Here is an 18,982-nt window from a genome sequence, read left to right on the forward strand (position 1 = left end):
GGCGCTTGGCGGCAGCGCCCGAGGCGAGGCGGAGCGGGGCGGCCCGGGAGCGATGGCGGCGGCGGGGGTGCGGGTGTTGCCCGCCTCGCCGAACTGGTACAGCAGCCGCTGCAGCGACGCCAGCAGCGATGGCCGCCTCTTCGGCTTCGCGGCGAGGCACCGCGTCTGCCTGCTGGATGTCGGCGGCGGCGCCGCACCCGCGTTTTACGGTACCGCTACAACCCACGCCGGCGGGGACACCGGGCCCGCGGGCGACCCTCACTGACCTCCCCCCCTTCCACACACACACACACACGTTTTATACGAGCGCCGCGGGGCCGCCGGGAGCCGCTCGGGCCCGTGTGGGGCGGCGGGAACCCCTGGGAGGAGGATGGGGATGGGGATGGGGATGGGGATTGGGATTGGGGGGGCGGGTTGAGGAAGGCGCCGTTGCGGTCCCGGCGCGGGGGAGGGGGTTCCCATGGCGTTTTCTTGCTGTCGGTGCAGGAGAGCTCATCGGGCACACGGACAGGATCTCCGGGTTCGCGTTTTGCCACTGCCCCGGGCAGAGCAGCCTCTGCGCCAGCAGCTCCGACGACGGGAGCGTCAAAATCTGGGACGCCGAGGCCCTGGCTCCGGTGGCGGGGTACAGCCTGCACCAGGTGGGTTTCTTCAGGTCTGGCACACAAAGCAGGGTGACGTTACTTTCGCCAAAGGTGACGTTCAAACCCGGTGAAATGAAAACCGTTGAACGCTTCTGGCCAGCTCCTTGTTCTAGCCTGAGGTCTGCAGCGTTGTTACATCACCTTAATAAGCCAGTGGTTACCATCAAAGCCTCAGTAAGCGAGTGTGCTTGCGGTGCGAACGCGTTGCCGCTTAACCCAGCTCGCTTTCATCTTTTTGTCAAGTTATTGTTCCACACAGGACAGACTAAGGACGTACATTTGAACAGTTACTGTCTCTCAGGGCAGCATATTGGCAAATGTGTCAATCGTGCCAAAGCCCAAAAGAACTGAAACGCATTAGAACTGATTCAGCTGATGCTGGGGAGTACTCGCAGATTATTTTCTGCTTGTTATTCTGTTAGGTGGTGGTAAGACAGCCGTAAATGTATTCAATTCTCTTTCTTCAGAACACCATCTCAGCATTGCACTGGTCACCCCTTGTGAAAGATTTGATTGTATCCGGTGATGAAAAAGGTATAATTGTTTGTTACTGGCATAACAGAAGTGACAGCCAGCAGTTCTTCCCAGAGCCTCGGACAATTTTTTGTCTCACTTGTTCTCCTCACCATGAAAACCTGGTAGCAATTGGGTAAATATTCATTACATTTTGTTTTCCATTCTTCTGCTGAGAGAACCTTACTGTGAATTTTTGCTACGCAATTGCAAGGTTATTTTCTTCTGGATTTTTCTTCATTCAGAAATAACATTTAGATTTGATAGACCTGCAAAACATAGGAATCCATAACAGTGTAACCGTCCAGATTTGGTTTGAATCTTTGAATTTCTTAAAACTGTTATTTTTTAATTAGACTTGACTGGTGTTTGCCACATTATAGGTTACTTCATCTGAAAAGAATTTCTTAGTTTGACTAGGCCTTTGTCAACCACTGCAATTCCAGTCCTTTAGATACCCAAGGCTGTACTGAACAGAGAAGGAATGTGAAAACCCCTTAGACTTAATGATACAGTTCTCTTGAAGGAGAACACAGGAGGGAAGGAATGAAAGTGATTTGTGATGAAGGGAAAACTTTTCCTTGTATAAAAGCCACTGTAGTTTTTTAAGTCTCTGAAAGCCATATTACTAATGAATTACTGTCATTCTTGAAGCCAAATGTACTACTGGTTGCATTTCTTGAAAAGGCAGCTGCAGGTACACCAGTGCTATACTGGAGCTCCCATTGACCATTAGCCTGCTAGTCCCAGTGCTGCTTGTGATTTGGCTTCTCTGTCTGCAATACAGAGATAGTCATCCTGGTAAAGAGCTTGGAAATCGAGTCAGGTATTATTCCACAAGGATCCAAGAATCTCTTCATTAATTTAAGTCTCCATTTTTAGCTACAAGGATGGCATGGTGGTTATAATTGATATCAGCAGGAAAAGAGAAGTTCTTCATCGGCTAAGAGGCCATGATGATGAAATACATTGTCTGGCCTGGTGCCCTGTGCCTGGTGAAGAAAGGTTACCTGCTTGGCAAGATGAGCTCCAAGGTATGTAGAACTGATTAATAATTTGTGAAGTGATTTTTAGTTCATGTAAATGTCTTTCTAGAGAATTGAATTCCTTAATCAGAGAAAGTCATTAAGTAGCTAATCAAAGGCAACCAATAAGTTCAATTACAGTATGTTCTGATACAGAGCAATATATTTTGAGTTAAATTTTTAGAAAGCTTTGAATTTTAAAGTGTAGTAACATGATTTCAATGGTATTCAGTAGTTCCTTCAGAGGAAGGCGAAGTTCCAAATGGGGAGCTGACACAGAGCACAGCCATGAAGAAAGGTTGTTACCTGGCTTCGGGAAGCAAAGATCAGACCATACGAATATGGAGCTGTACTAGAGGCAGAAGTAAGTAAAATTAATAATGTAAGATAAACAATAACAATGTGGTGGAAGAGTTCTTCTCTAACTGCAGCCTTCATTTGTTACCCTGATAGTTTAAAGCATGAGGAGTATACTTAAAGCTTCAGATTCACAGGACTTCTTTTTCTCTCAGAGGATTTTGATGTACTAGGTCTAGATGATCCCTCTGTGTTCCGTAGGTGTAATGACTTTGAAGTTGCCACCCACGAAGAGAAGAGGTGGAGCTGTTGATCCCGCTGTTAAAGAGCGCATTTGGCTGACTGTTCACTGGCCTTCTGGTCGTTCCACAGAAATTGTATCCAGCTGTTTTGGGTAAGCAGGGCACACAGCAGCCTGGGTACCATCATAACTGCAGATTCATTTGATACTTAAGGAAGAACTGGGTAGGGGACATTGACACCCCCTTCCTTCTTCCTTCCCAGTATAACTGGAGAGAAGACAAGCCAAGAGTTAAAGTGGGAGTTCAGACTTCTAGAAAACTACTATTTGTCCCATAATTTGTCTGATAATCTAACTGAATATTGACTGCTAATGGTACTAATTGTGGTTTTGCCCATCTACTGGGAGAAAATGACGTGTCAGTTTTCAGTGTGGTTAACTATGGATGTCATTTGTAGGGTGGCATTTGTGTGTGTGTATCTGTGTATAGGCACATGTAGTGGATGTGTGTCTAGCTGTATTACTCTTGTACTTGCAGTATATATAGATGTAATATAGTCTATATATAGCCTATATTATTCTTTTGAAGTGAACAATGAAGTACACACTTTAAATTTCACAGAGGAGAACTGCTACTCTGGGATTTGAGCCAATCTGGAAAACGCAAGTGGACTCTTTTAGGATCTTCAGAAGGACAGAATCACTCCCGTATTGTGTTCAATCTGAGTTCTGTGAAGCTTCAAGACAAAGAGCTCCTTTTTTCCATTTCAATGGACAGAGATGTAAGAACCATTTATGAAATTAACATATAAACAGCTGTACATATACAGTTTGACTGACCCTACCCCTTTTAGGGCCCCAAGTTTTCTCCTAAAGTGGGTTTATTGCAGCATTTTATAACATCATTGCTTAAAATGTGTTCTGAGCACAGGCTGTATATATTTTTGTTAGTTTATAAGCTCAAGCTCTTACCATGGTGGAGTGAATGGTTATGACATTCTGGACTTGAATGGTAAGCATTTAATACAGGGAGCTTACCATCTCTTTTTCCTGGATGTTTCATTTTAAAAAGGTCTATTTTTCCTTCTTAAAATCATTTACTTGTATAAACTAAAGCATCTATTTTTTTTAAGTTTTTGCCTTTTACAGGCAGCAGAGCGCATCCTATTTTCAAGTCAGAAGAGGACCATACTATTAAAGTATAATCATTTTGTTCACTCCATTACAGTCTTCCAACTATTGCAGCCCTGTCTGTGACATGTAATCCTCTGGGTGCAGATCACATACTATCTCAAGCCTTAAATTTGACCCTTTGATTCTTCATCCCATTCAAGCTTTTTTTCCTTGTCATGCCAGTCACTCTACATGTAACCATTCCTTGTTCCTTAAATATTCTTCAGGTGAAGTGCTGGGACCTATCAACTCTCGATTGTAGCTGGACCATGCCCTCGCTTGGGGGATTTGTCTATAGTCTTGCCTTCTCCCCTGTGGACACGGGCTGCCTTGCCATCGGTGTTGGAGACAGCATGATCCGAGTGTGGAATACTTTGTCCATGAACAATATTTATGATGTTAAAACCTTCTGGCAAAGCATAAAGTCTAAGGTTACAGCAGTAAGTGCGCTTTTCATTCCCCCTTTTTTTTTCTTGTCTCTTTTCGCTCCATTTTTTTTCTTTCAAGAATATTTTTCTTTCACTCTGAAAAAGTTTTTTCCCAACTAAAAATATATAAAGCCAAGTTGTTCCTTTTGTACTTGATTCTTTCGGTATACATTTTAGAATCTGGCAACAAAATTTTTAGACCTTTTTACAACCCTGGATGCTTGCATTAGATCTAGTGAAAATCAGCTGGAGTCCAGCTGGCTGTTACATTACTTTTTCACTTTTATCCTCCTTCTTTGCTTAATCCATGGTTGCCCTTGCTCTGCTAGGAAGTTTGATACTCACAAAAACCGATACGGATGTCTTCAGTTTGGGTTTAACCAGTGGTTGGCCAGGGCCTACTGTCTGGTAAAATTGCTGGCAGCAGTAAAACACAGTAGTTATTCTTGTTTGCAGCAAAAGTTTTCTCACCATCCTACCATATTCTCCTTTTCTATTTTGTAATGCAGATGTCAAACAGCATTTTAATGATATTAGTCTCTTTCATCCCACTATAGCTGGTAGGGGGAGAGCCTTTGATACTCGTAGCCGAGTGATCAAGTGGCTGTAGTTGGAAGGGTGGATATAAGGGGTGGTGCTTGCTCATCAGTTTCAATGTTTTCCTTTTGTTTATTATTTAGAAATCAATTGTCTGTAGCTTGTGTCCTTACTGGTCTCTCTCTATTTTGCTTGTAGTTATCCTGGCATCCAACTAAGGAAGGCTGCTTGGCTTTTGGAACAGATGATGGAAAAGTTGGCATATTTGACACCTTCTCCAGCAGGTAAGAAAGTAGCTTTCAAATTCATTAGTGTCAGGTCCTGCTCTTATGTTACCATGCATAGATAGTGTGATCTTTCCCAAGATGTATCTTTACTGTTAGACAAGAGTAGGATTAAATTAAAACTAGCCAAACAGTTGGGTTTTCAGTGCATCTTTTAATCTCTCCATTATGTATGGTAGCTTCTAAGGTAATCTTTGCATAAGGTAAACTTAAAATAGCATGACCAGAGATCACCTTGTGGGAGGGCATCAGTCAAGGAAAATTTTAGCCAGAAAGACATTTTTGGAGAATGAAAAGCAACATGTAGGTGAAGGTCATCAGGACAGTTTTGCTATGATTTTAGTAGTGTCCTACAGGAGATGTTGAAGAAGGCTTGGTTGAGCCGTAGCTTTAGTATGTTAAAGTACCTGGTGTCCATTTTCACCACTGGAAATACATTGCTTTGATTTCTTTCTTTTTTTTTTAATTTCCGTTTGCTGAAATCTGGCTGAGCCTGCTTCCTTATCTTCCTGCCCAGTGCTAAGAATAAGCCACCTCAGATCTCCAGTACTTACCACAAGAAGACTGTATACACATTAGCCTGGGGGCCTCCAATTCCTCCTCTGTCTTCTGGTGAGTCTTCCAGCGCCTTGTCACAAAGCAGAACATCCATGCAGAGCACACAGATGGCATGAAGTTAGTATGCCCTCCCTTCTTAGGAAAAGGAACCTGTTTGCTTGGTAGCAATCCTCTCTAGCAGCTAATAATGCATTCTGCTTGAGGAATTGTTAATAGTTTTGCAAGGGAGCAAAAGAATCTCTTCTAGTTTTTGAATTCTAGTAGCTTCAGGAAATAGGTGGGAGTGGTGTACCACACCTCTGCACTTACTTCAGGGTATTACAGACCAATAAGTGTCTGCACGGGCTTCCTGTAGTAACTGCATCAGATCAAGTATGGGTTCCTTAGCTCCAGAATTATGTTTGTACTATTTGAACTAACCAGAACAGCTCCGTTAGCTCTTCTTGCACAACTTGAATTTTTTTGAGGACCAAACTTTAAAGGGAATTTTAATGCTTGAAGTGATTGTGCTATGGAGAGATCTGTTGGTAGAAATGAGAGGTCCTTTCAGAGGACTGTATTGTTAGAATTTCTTGCTGCTGGATCACAGGCAATTGAAGCATGTATAGCCTTTTAAAATAACGTTTTGATGTGTAGTGGGAGTGATTACTTCTGGGAAGACTGATTTTTACTCTGTTGGATAGGAGGAGAAGGTGAACAGCCCTCTGTAACTTTGTATAGTTGTGCTGGAGAAGGTATTGTTTTTCAACACAACCCCTGGAAGCTTAATGGAGAGGCAAATGACATCAACAAAGTCATCAGAGACACTAATTCAATCAAAGTGAGTATGATTTTGGGGGGGGAGTATGGATTCATTATAACCATGTCATAGTTTCTATGGCCTTGTAGTTGTAGGTTTCTGATTTTGCCTCCATGATGAATCTGTAATAAATAGAAAATCTGAAACCTGCAGTCTCCACAGATGAACTTCAGTGACACTTATTGACTCAAACTATTTAAGCTGTTTATGTGTTTGCCTCTGAAAAAGGGTCTTTTTTTTCCCCCCAATGTCAACATGGCACATTGGCTCCTGGCATCAGTTACTTAGGTTTCTACTGTGTAATTTACTTAACCAGAAAAGTTAAATTGAAGTATAGGGTCTGGTTTTAAGGCTGTGTGTGGCTGTTTAAAATAATTAGTTCATACAGAGCTTTCCATTTTCAATGCACTTAAAGTAATATCCTGAATAATGTCATAGCTTAGATCCCATAGTGGGCATGCATGAGTTAACTACCGCAACTTCTCTAGTTCTCATTTCAAATGTTAACTTTTTTAAATAAATTTTGCAGTAAAGGCAGCCATGATTTTGCAGGAGTCTGTTTCCATTTACGCTGCAGCTAGTGCAGAGTGTTTGGTGATAACTGACCATAACATCTTTGCAAGTGTGATCAGTCATTTCTTAGTTGAAAGTACAAAATAAGTGAAGTGGGTTAGATCTTCAGTTGCTTTAAGTCAGCATAAGTCAACTGAAGTCAATCAAACTATATTGATTTGTATTAGCTGGGTTTTAGCTTCTTACTTGAATAGAAGACTCACTGGGGATTGAGAGACTAATGTCACAGGCAATGAAACGATCATTTTTAGGCATCTAAATTGTAAACTGTGAGTAACTTTCATCTGAATTAGGAAGAACAGAAATAATTACAAGTAAACTTTGATTTCTTTTGAAGTATGATAGAATTTGCTTGCATCTGGGGCTTTCCAAGGAGCATAAGGAGATCAAGCATCAAGGTCCTACAGCAATCCAGACAAACTTCCTTTGAGACATTCCACTGAACTGATAAAAATAATCACTGGTTCTTGTATCAGTTCATTCAGTCTTTCTTAATTGCTCAAGCTTATGTCACTGCTACAAAAGCAATGGACCCTTTTGTGACTTTTATTTTGTAGACTAATTGCAACTCTGTCCAGTTGCCAGTCTTGCTCTGTTGAATGTATGTGAGAGAGATTTAAGAGGTTTTGGCAATAGTTGTGTCTTCTTTCTACAGCACAAACTGCCTGCGCGTACAGAGATCAGCTGGAAACCAGATGGCAAACTCTTGGCTCTTGGCAATGAAGATGGGTATGTTTCACTTCTAGGTCAAGGTGGTGTATGTGCTGATCTTGACTAGAATCACTGTAGTGAAGCAAAAGTACTTTTTGTTGCCCTGGTTTGCCTCTGTTCTTTCACTGCCAATGTATTTGAATTGTGATAATACAGCACTCCTTGCTGTTATTTGGTTTAGCTGCTCTTGGCATGGAGGATCCATATCATCATGTTAAATTATTTTTCAAGGATCCACTCATGGTTGAAACGAGCTTTTGCTGATGTACTAAACGAAGGTTTGAGTTGAATCCAAAAAAGAAAACCTCATTTAGTTACTCTATTTCATGTCCTGTAATTCTCCTCATGCAGGGTAACAAAAAAAATTACCATTTTCACTAACTACTGGAATTCTTACACTGTTGTTCTTATATTTCAGATCAATTGAAATATTTCAGGCACCAAACTTGAAGTTGCTCTGCACTATCCAGCAGCATCATAAACTGATTAATGCTATTCGTTGGCATCATGAGCATGGGAGCCAGCCAGAGCTGAGTTACTTGATAGCTTCAGGCTCAATCAATGCCACTATTTATGTGCATAATCTGAAGAGCATCGTAGGTAACCGTTTGCAGATTATATTCCAAGTCTTGGCATCTTGTTTTGGTTTACTGCCAGTTTGTCTTGCTGGCCATACTTGATCCTTTTGTCTTTCTTTCAGAGAGCTCTTCAGAAAGTCCTTTGACAATAACAGAGCCTTTTCGAACTCTGGCTGGGCACACGGCTAAAATCACAAGTCTGTCTTGGAGCCCCCACCATGAGGGAAGATTGGTATCTGCTTGCTATGATGGCACAGCACAGGTATTGTTCCACAGACACTCAGAAATATATTTCTTTTAGTTTCAAATCATCCATTCTACAGTGTTTTAGAACCAAGATGACTAAACAGCAAAGCTTCTCTTGTGAGATAAACTACTGAAGTACTGCAAATTTACCCTTGGTAACCATCTCCTGGTTCTGAATACCTGATATGCAGGTATCCATATGTTTTTGCGACTTGCAAATTGATTTGTAAGTCCAGTCACTATCGTTTTCATATTAGCACTTTTGGATCCTTAAAAAAGAAGGATGTTATGCAAATGTATTGATGAAAACAAAGGAAGACCTGAATTTTCTCCATTTGCATGTTGGTATTTGAAATACCTACAAGTGCAAATCACTGAAGAGAAAATGCAGAGTATTAGGGGAAGATGAGACTTTCTGAGTAATTGGATTTCTTTCTTGTTTATAAGGTATGGGATGTTATGAAGGAAGAGCCACTCTGCAACTACCGAGGGCACCAGGGCAGGCTACTGAGTGTCCAGTGGTCACCAGTGGATTCAGATTCTGTTTATACAGGAGCAGATGATTTTTCTGTTCACAAATGGCACATCTCAAAGCAGGAGCATACACGGCCACCTCAGGGTAAGTATATTCCTTTCCTGAAGATAATGTTGGAGCTGGGAAATAGAGGGTTGCCACATCGAAATGGTATAGTAAGTTTTTATGCTGAATTCCAAATCTGCCTGCTACCTCTTCAGGAATAAACTGTGTCTAGGTTTAAATTGAGTTGTATCCTTATTTGGAAACTAAATGTTGAAATTCAGAGACAGACAGCTAATACAGTAAAAATCTCTACAGAAATTATCAGGGTAACTTTTGCAAACTTTTACAGGCAAAAAGAGTATAGAATTAGAGAAAAAAAGAAGTATGCAACCAAAAGTCAAAACCAAAAAGAAGAAAAAGCCTATAGAAAAGAGTCCAGCCAAGCAGGATCTAAGTGATACCATGAACGGAGATGAGAGCGGGAAGGAAATGTTGCTAGAGGAAAATGGAGTGTCGGACCATGAAGGAGAAAAAGCAGCTCAGGAGGCAGAGTTGCCTGATAAAGTCTCCACAACTGGTAATAATCAAATCATCTTAGTTCAATGGTTCCCAGATTGTTTAGCCCTCAGAGCATCACCAAGTTTAATGTTTTCATGCAGATTTTGTCATAATACGGTTTTATTGAAATAGTCCACTTGAAGGAAATACAGTTTTAGAATGCCTTTCATAATTTTCTAAACTAGTTTGGGACTAATTGTCTTTAAATAAGAACATTCTGGCCTAATGAACAAAGTTACTGTGTTTGGATTGAAACAATGTCATTTTTGATCAGAGTTGCCTTCTGGTGATAAATTTTACAATACTGGTGGACGTTTGTTAGTGTCTGTTGACATCTTATTTAGCTTTCTGACAGTTCTGTAATGTTTTCTTAGTATTTCCTTTCCCTAAAAAGCTATTAAGTTCTATGGCAAAGCAAAGCTTGGTTTCTGTGTATTTCAAAATTAATGTAATAGAACGTGAATATGTCAAGTATTCTGCTATGGGCTTTTTCATGTATTGTTTTTCCTTTTTTTATCACTTTTTTATCACTTAACTCCACAGTGTCCAAGGATACATTTTCATCTACATATGATTATTCTTCATTCAGCTTGCCAAAGCCTTTTGTGACCCAGAAAGCCACTCCTGTGAAAAAGGATCTGCCTAAAGAGAAAACAAGTTAGTATGTTTCAGGGACTTTTTAACAGTCCTGCATCAAGGCAGAGTTCCTCATTCTAGGCTTCTGTTTGGCTGCAGCTTCCCTTCCTAATGTGACACCAAATAAGTGCTAGAGAAAGAAGAGCGTGCTTTTAACATCTCTTAAACATTTTAAATTGCTGCTTCTTTTATTTGCCCTGCTTGTCAGGTCAATTGAGTAGTTGTTTAATGTGGGCTTTGATATTGCCTTTTAGTTGCTAGTTTCATTCCAGGCAAGATGGGCAGAAAAATATGCAAAGTGATCAGTATTCAGAAGTCAGAGTTGTCATAATGGAGATGCATGTGGCACTTGAGCATCTGGTTTTTGTTTTCCTGTGTGAGGAAGAGGGGGTTTTGGAATACGTTGGGGAGTTCTGCTGTAGGAGACTTGTAACCGTGCAGCAGTGACTAAAATGTGTCTGATTTTGCAGCTTCTGATGCTTCTCTGAAGAAGAGGAAGCCTCGTTCTATTCTACCCTTCAGCACATTCATGGATCACAGATCAAAAGATGAATTGCATCAGGACTGCTTGAGGCTAGCTGCATGTCTGAAAACCAGAGGTATCAGTTTAAAACTAAAATACTTAAAGGGTAGGTGCTCTAAAGTATTCAGAAGCATGTGTCCAAGGACTTGACTTTGACCACTAGGCTTTTTTTTTTTAAAATCCTTACCTTTATCAAAATGTGTGACTAGCTGTGGTCTCTTACCTAACTTCTCTTGCAGTGTTTCAGCACTCTGTAGCTACTCCAGACAGGTTTTGAGTAGGATTCTATGTTGTGGAGATAGGGTAGAAATGTCTGCATACATGCAAAGTGTTTTTCACCTTTGAAAGTATAATGTGGGCAGGAGAAAATAAGCCATGAAGGAGATGTTTGTATTCTCACAGTATTGTTCCTTAGAGCATGTAAAGGAACGTGTTATGTTTGATTTAGAGTAAATGTTCTGCACAAACATGGTCCTTCTAACCAAACTTAGTAAGTTCTAAGTGTAGATCTGCAAATTGTTAAATCTGCTATACAGGAAAGAAAGTAGAAGACATAAGCATTGCTAGTGAGTCTAATGGAGTGGTACAGTGACTTGGCAGGTCCCAGTTCCCAGTGTTGTACCAAATCTTAAACATTCATTCTTTTTATCTGGTTCAGATAATAATGAAGATGTGTCCCCTGACCTCAAGGATCGCATCCACTTGGGGCTGTTCACAAACAGGGCTTCTCTGCACAAGATGATTGATGTGGAAGGTAAGTGGAATAATGAATCCACTTTGACAGTATGTCCATCATAACTGTTAACATTCAAGGAGAAAACAAATTGGGAAAAATACTTGAACTTTCTTTACTGTGGATTAAAATGTAGGATTAAGAATGCAGTTCTGTGTGAAAAGAAGAAAAGACGTATTTTTCCCAAATAGTTGTTACGTCTTCCAGATGCAAACTTGCAATACCCTGAGCTTGAATAATCTTACTTTTGCCAAGTTATTTTGATAGAAGTGTGTTTGCTTCCAACAGGAAAACAACACTTGGAGAATGGGCATCCAGAGCTCTTTCAGCAGCTCATGTTGTGGAAAGGAGATATGAAGGGTGTCCTCCAGGCAGCCGCTGAGAGGGGAGAGCTAACAGACCAGCTAGTAGCAATCTCGCCCATGGGTATGTTTGTTCTTGTAACACATGAGCAGATGGAATTAGCTGCCAAGCGTAGCCTCTTTCTGATTGTTCTGAGTTGGAAACTCATGATTGTTCCAGACTGGAAGGAGGTTGCTTCTTTAACTGCCTGATAACAAAAATCAAACACAAAACATATCCTATTTATGACAAAGAACCTGGACATTTCCACAAGCACCCTTACGTTGGGATAGCAGGAAATGGAGAGGTTTCCTTTGGGACTTCTTGAAGGAGCAGGCCCATCCTTTCAAGTACAAAGTTGGTTCTTTGTAATATGTAGCAGTCCTTCCAGCTTGCTGTTGGTTTAAATGTGCTTTTAAGTAATTTTACTGGTAGTGAAGTCCTACAGTCATGTTCAAGCCCTAGCTGTTTCATTGACTCAGTGACTTGTATTGGGATGGTTAAGAAACAAGAAACTAATCTGGGGCAGAGGAGGGGTACATGTTGAAGAAACTAGTGATGATGTCATCCCACAGGAATTCTTCCAGTTTTAAAACTCTGCTTCCAATTGTACTGCCTTCTCTTTTGCAGTTGGATATCAGGCCTGGGTTTGGACAGTAGAAGCCTTTGCGAAGCAGCTGTGTTTTCAGGAGCAGTATGTGAAGGCTGCCTCCCATCTTCTGTCCATACATAAAGTGTATGAAGCTGTGGAGCTCCTGAAAGTGAACCATTTTTACAGGTTGCTGTATATTTATGTTTAGGATTTGCTCTTGTTTTCTGTTGGGGTAGATTTGACATTTTGGTTCACTTTTTGTGCACAGTCAATTAACTTTTGTATCTGGTTTCCCTTATGTGCATTAGGGAGGCCATTGTAATTGCTAAGGCCAGGTTGCGTCCAGAAGATCCAGTTCTGAGGGATCTCTACACCAGTTGGGCAGCTCTGTTAGAAAAAGACGGTCATTATTCCATGGCCGCCAAATGGTGAGTGTTACTGGGAAGAAGACAGACTTGGTTCCATGCCTGAAAAAAAGAAGGTTCTTGGTTCTGTAGCAGCTGAAATCTGTTAACTGGTCTGGTCATTATTTTTCTGAGGTGCTTTCTCAGCCTGATCTCACTAGACTCCTTCTAGGAGCTCCAGAGTGCAGTTCAGAGCAGAAGGTCCAAATGCCATACTACAGTTAAGCCATCTAGTCTAGCGAGACTAAGATTAGGATGTATACAAAAAGACTGTGTGATGTTTCCAGCCTTTCCACTGGAAATGTGCAGTGCAAGAGTTCATCCTGAGTTTCTTGAGGCCTTCACTAATATCCTAATCACTGGGTTCTCCTCCTCCAGCTAGAGTGCTTCAAATTTGTGACTACCAAAATTAATAATAATGCTTGAAGTATTTTGCTGGAATAGTGTCCTTTGCTTGATGCTGATTTCAGTTCTGGCATTTTTGAGGGTGTTCACACTTGGGAAAGGATTCAGATGAAATCCAGAGAAATGCAGTATGAATAAACTACTGCATATAACTTTTGTCTCTTGAATCTATTTATTTCTATTTCTCATCCAAGCTGTACGTGGTATGCACACCACCAGAGGTTTCAGTCCAGGTTTTTAGGCTGTGTGACTTTCCCTTTGTAGCTTTGCATCAGATCAAGCACCATATGTCTGTAGTAAACTTTGGTAAGACAAAGTGATGAGAGCTCTGAGAACCTGTGGAAAATAGAGGTTTATCTTCACTTGTATGTTTGTGCTATTGTGTTGCAATACAATTTTTAAATGGTATTTTAGTACTAATCAAGTCAATTTGCTTTTCTCTCTTTTCAGTTACTTGGGGGCTTCCTCACCCTATGATGCAGTTAAGGTGTTGGCAAAAAAGGGGGATGTGACATCCCTTAAAACTGCTGCTGAGCTTGCACTGATATCTGGAGAGGAGGAGTTGTCAGCAACTTTGTCTTTCAGATGTGCCCAAGACTTGCTGTTATCCAGGAACTGGGTGGGAACTCAGGCAGTCCTTCAGCAACATAAAACTTTATTTGTGAGTCTGGTCGTTTCCTTTCTGCTTTCTTTAGCATTGTCTCTCTCCAGATGAACTTGGCACCACTTCCCATATGTTAATAGTCCAAGGTAGTCCTTTGAGCTGGTTTATACTCAAAATATTTTTCTAGTTTGTTGCAATGACCCTATGAAAAAGCATGAGCCTTTGCAGAGGCAAAGGGCCCATGGTGGGGAGGCACGTAGGCTCTATGCTTGTTAGTTACATGAGAGGTAGTTGAGAAAAGTGGGATTTTATTTTAGGTATGTAATACTGATCATAAGAAGAAAAAAGTGAAGGAAAGTATTCACTGTTTACATGAAAGGAACAAGTGAGCTAACTGTAAATCCACCTGCTGGAGGCTTAATCCAAAAATCCGTTTTCATGTGGACTGAGAAGCAGAAGGCTAGCTTAGCTTGTTCTGAGGTTTCCTTCTGACCTTACAGTCTCTGAGCCTATCAGCATTGTTCTTTGGTAGGTGCAGTTGTGAAACAGTCGATCATCAACAAGCTACTGCTAGCCATGATGTTCTTAAATTTGTCTACCTGCTGTGGTCAGTAAGGGATTGGTTGCGTTTTTTTTAGCAGCAGTTCAGTGCTCTTTTTTTTTTTCTCTTTTTTTTCCTTGTTAAAGGGACAAAGACTTGTTTTCTGCCTTAATGAACTGCTTTGCAAGTGCCTTAGTGAAAGAAATCCCTCTGATCGAAAGAGCCCCGTGCCTCCCTGTTATCACAGCTGGGAGCTGAACAGAGAGACCTCATTTTTTGACATGGTGATAGAAGTGTGGCAGAATGTATTGGGCATGGACAGCACTGAACAAGCCACATGTGCATGGGAGCAGCTGTGCAGTATTGAGCATCCTCCTTCTACCAGCAACACACACCCAAAGCAGGTAAATGGCTTTAGATCTGTATACACATTAAGCCTCACTATGGCATACACAGTAAAACACAGCCACTTCATGGTGTTGTGCCAGCCATTCCCAGGGGACTGATGTCTGCACCCTGCTGCAGGATGAGGTTATAATCTGGGAGAAGTAGACGATAGGCAGCTGGGATGGCTTGCACAGACACCAGTCTGTTTCTGCATTTGTTTCTGTGCAGGGCAAGAACTGATGTACGGTGTCAGTGATGAGCATTGAGATCACTGAGATGTGCTGACTGGGTGAGAGTGACTAGCACAGCTGAGCAGTCTCTAGCAGTGATTTAGGGGTTTGTGTCGAACTGTTCGGAGAGGCAGGGCTGCTTGTTGTTAAAGTATCCTGGAGTCCAGAAGGTCTGTTCATAGACGGGTGCTCCTGCAGCTTTTCTCTCTGACTGCAGTGAGTCACTGACCTTTGGTGTGCTCCCACTTCTCATCTGTTTAGTAGGACACGTGCAAGCACAGCTGCTGATTTTACAGTTACGAGTAACGTAAAAGTGCTCTACCTCCTGCATGAAGGAGACTATGTAAATTGCATTGTTGTTAAAATTGCTTTTGGTTAAGTCATGTGCTTCTGGGCTCTTCCACAAGGGTCATAAGCTGTGAGTAATTCATACGTTGCAGTAAAACTATTAATCATGCTCTCTGGTGCTTCCTGTAGGTGCTTTTCCATATCTCCCATGACCTGACCCTTGCAGCCCTGAGCTATCACAATGCTACCTGGGATGAGGCAGTGAAAAGTATTCTTGGAGCTGTGAGCCGCAGTTATGATGCTGGTAATTTCACACTGATGCAAGAGATTTGCAGTATCATCCTTCCTGAAGGTAAGTCTCTTAGTCCTGGCACTGACACAGATAGGGGGATCTTCCTTGTAAGCACAGCTGTGTGTCCATTAATATTACTAGACATAATGATGTTTGGAAGGAGCCAGACATACCCATATATATGGAAACCAGTGGCATTTGGCTAGTGCAAGGGCTGTTGGGTGATCAAAATTCCTGACTGTGGAAGCAAGCTCAGCAGCGTCAGCTGGTGTGGGTGATGTAAGAAACTGAGCAAATTCTGTTCTGTAAGGCAGATGGGGCCATTGGAAAGCTGTGTTCATCTCATAGTCACAAATCACTCCAAGTGGCCCTTCCCTTCATTCCTGCAGAGTATGCAGTATGTTTATTTTGCAGATCTTGATCGTGTGACTTGATGTGCAGCTTGGGACCAAGGAAGTTTGCTGTAGATGATGAGAACATGCAGTCTCATGCTAGCTAGAACAGAGTATTGTGTTTAAAAAGATGCCAAAGATGTCTGCCTTTGCTTTTCTGCTTCCTGCACTACTTTGCCAGCATCTGAGTAAATCTATGGTTTGGGTCTCTAGGATAGCCATTCATTCACCACATCTGGTCTTTTTCTTTGAAAATATCTATAGTCAATTTGTAATCCTTTTTTCATTATTAGGCTGTGGTAACCTGAGACACAAACTGGACAGTACAAATTCTCAGAGCATGGATGCTTGCAGAAGTTTAGAGGGCTTTGTGGCTTATGGACTGCTGTATGACCTCTGGTGGAATCCACCCAAAGACTCCCTTGTCTTGCAAAAGGCTGGTTTGGATCCTGTGCTCTGTCCCAGTGAGCAGACAGCTCTTGAGAAGAGTTACGTTTCAGGTCAGTCCTCCTCTGAAGAAACTCCTGATCAAACTGCAGTTGAGATGGATGAAAACCTCAGCAATACAACTGAAGCTCATAGGTGTGAGACAGAAAATGACTCAAGAACTATCTCAGTCGATTTGGTAGACAGACAGTCAAAACTGAGAGGCTGCAAAGTGCTTCTTTCAGAAGAGATTGCTGCTTTACAGAACACCCAGAGAGATATAGCTGAGGTCCAGCAGATTTTAGCAGATATGATCCGCCAGCATCAGCAGCAGAGGAACAACCTCCAGGAAAACAAAAATGGAAGTACCCAGGAAAGCAACCTGCAGCAGAGTTCAGAGACTGAATCAGACAAACCATGCTCTGACAGCAACCACATGAATGGGTAAGCTTCAGAACATGAATGAATGAATGGATTAAGCAATGCTGGTTTTTGTGTGTGTTTGTGCAGAAAATTTCCCGTTTAGCTCATTTTGCCTCTAATCTCAAGCTTGTCACCAGGGACACTTCAACATACAGCTCAAAAGTCTTGCATTTCCCTGGGGCTGAACTACCATGTGCATAAACTTACTATATCTGAATAACTTCCTGATAACACAGGGTGCGTTGGTACAGTGAATAAACAGGGCAGCTTGAAAATGGGAGGATAATGAAAAGGACAAGCATGATCTAAGAGGTCTGTCTCTTTGTTGAACAATTATTTGGGACTTTGGCAAGAACGAGCTGGAGTGTATGACGCTTGTCCAACTCTCTCCTGTGTATCCTGTACAGGAGGGAGGCTATGCAGTCATTTAAGCAAAACAGTTACTCATGTCACCTGCTCTTTCCTTGACAGTAAAGATGAAGTAAAGGAACCAATTACACTCCCTGAGCTAACAAAGCAGCTTCTAAAAGCAAAGCAGAAACTAGCAGAATTTCCAGACAATTTAAAGGTAAGTTTTCAGAAGAGGCATTGTGGTTCTGAAAAAGACAAGTCTTTTTGTAAGGGCAGCCTCATCACAGAATCCCTTTCATACAGAAAGTAAGGAACAGTGATTTTCTTCGTGATCCTATGGCAATTTTGACAGAGAATTGACACATGGCACCAGAGTGATTTTTTTTTTTCCTTTCCCCAAGCATAACTTTCTCCGTGCAGTTGGAAAGTGTAGGTAAAGCTCATGCATGGGAGAACTCAATGAGATATTCTGTATGAATCTCTCCCATGCATTTTAAAAGTAATCCCTTGCTCCTTAGAATTATGTATGCAAAAACAGTTTTGATAAACAGTGAAATCAGAAGTGTAAGGTATAGAATGGCATTTATAGATTAGGAACTGTAGAAACTACATATCACATGTTTGAAAACAATGTTTCTTAGGCTGTCTCATCATCTCTGTTCTCAAGTTGATAATATAACTAAAGTTAATCATGGTTATTGTGCAAGAGGGGGCAAACCTGGTTAAAAGTGAGCTAATGCACTGGAAGAAGAGAAAGAAATGCATCTGACTCATGACTATCTGTTCCAAAAATACTACAAAGTAGTGGCTTTACAGAGCTGGCTGCCTGAATATGTTGTAGTTGAACAATTATAATTGAAAGAGTAGACATCACTTCATGTTCCTTTTTTTGCAGGTCTTCCCGTTCCCTGACGTGCTGGAGTGCTGCCTTGTACTCCTTCACATTGGATCCCAGTGCCCTCCTGAACTACGTGAACAGGCACTGGATCTCCTTCGGAAAGACGGTAGTGCTAATATTTATAAAAAGGCTGGCAGGAGGTTCTTGACATGACACTTTGAGACCAAACTGTCTCCTTTGAGCTGTCTACAGCTACTTAACACCAAGGCTGTTCTTTCTTCAAGTGAAGGCTTGTTTTGATGGCTGTGTTTATTTTTGATAAAACTAAAAAAATAATCAGGTCTATATACAGACTCAGTTGTGGTCATCAACTACTACTACTTAAGGAGATTGTGTTAGAAAATTGAAAAGCAGTAGGTTGTGGCCTTGAACTGTATACAGGATTTTTGTATAGTCTTTTTTTATTTGTTGGAAGTTATGCTAATGAAAGCTCTTGCTATTTACATGTAAGAGAAACAGTTTTGAGCAGCTGTATCAGTCTTTCAGCAGAGGAATAGTAGCTGCCCTCAGGAAAAACAATGGTTTCTATAAGCAAACTGTCCCTTAAGCCAGAACTGTTCTTAAAAGCAGCGTGAGTTTATTTTCCCTCCTCTAAATAAAGTCTTCTACCACCATGAATTGGCATTTAATTTGATGGATAGAAATCAGTATCAATCAAGAGCAAATGTATTAATAAGAAGCCTGTCTGGGGGGGGGTGTTAAATGTACGTAAATCAAACTCAGTAGATGAAATAAGTGTGTGCTATGACTTAGCTTTGTGCGATGAAGCCACCTGTACAACATAAAAGACTTCACCCTCCCCTTTATATATAGTTTCCAGCATGACTAGC

General features: G+C 41.4%; 1 protein-coding gene across 3 annotated transcripts; it reads left to right on the forward strand.

Annotated features, from left to right (window-relative positions):
* The first annotated feature begins 10 nt into the window (after window positions 1-10).
* GEMIN5 (gem nuclear organelle associated protein 5) lies at window positions 11-18,770 on the forward strand. 3 transcript variants are annotated; one of them, XM_069772407.1, is made up of 28 exons: window positions 11-209; window positions 487-641; window positions 1,112-1,293; window positions 2,040-2,191; window positions 2,415-2,546; window positions 2,741-2,873; window positions 3,343-3,502; window positions 4,121-4,333; window positions 5,057-5,142; window positions 5,660-5,754; window positions 6,384-6,520; window positions 7,728-7,801; window positions 8,202-8,383; window positions 8,484-8,623; window positions 9,055-9,226; window positions 9,477-9,704; window positions 10,229-10,342; window positions 10,792-10,920; window positions 11,503-11,598; window positions 11,866-12,003; window positions 12,550-12,697; window positions 12,820-12,939; window positions 13,771-13,981; window positions 14,612-14,869; window positions 15,560-15,722; window positions 16,348-16,924; window positions 17,375-17,471; window positions 18,150-18,770. In XM_069772407.1, the coding sequence occupies exons 1-28, from the start codon at window positions 53-55 to the stop codon at window positions 18,303-18,305; spliced, it is 4,605 nt and encodes a 1,534-aa protein (XP_069628508.1). In that variant the 5' UTR covers window positions 11-52; the 3' UTR covers window positions 18,306-18,770. The 3 variants fall into 3 exon arrangements, with proteins under 3 accessions (XP_069628508.1, XP_069628510.1, XP_069628509.1); XM_069772409.1 differs by having other exon boundaries at window positions 6,387-6,520; XM_069772408.1 differs by having other exon boundaries at window positions 2,418-2,546.
* The last annotated feature ends 212 nt before the right edge of the window (window positions 18,771-18,982 follow it).

Source organism: Haliaeetus albicilla, chromosome 27, assembly GCF_947461875.1.
Source record: "Haliaeetus albicilla chromosome 27, bHalAlb1.1, whole genome shotgun sequence".
Taxonomy (NCBI): domain Eukaryota; kingdom Metazoa; phylum Chordata; class Aves; order Accipitriformes; family Accipitridae; genus Haliaeetus; species Haliaeetus albicilla.

Coding starts and splice junctions, on each gene's coding strand:
- GEMIN5 (XM_069772407.1), top strand. CDS start 53: ATGGCGGCGGCGGGGGTGCGGGTGTTGCCCGCCTCGCCGAACTGGTAC. Junction 12,940..13,770: donor TATTCCATGGCCGCCAAATG/GTGAGTGTTACT, acceptor CTCTCTTTTCAG/TTACTTGGGGGCTTCCTCAC. Junction 15,723..16,347: donor CAGTATCATCCTTCCTGAAG/GTAAGTCTCTTA, acceptor TTTCATTATTAG/GCTGTGGTAACCTGAGACAC.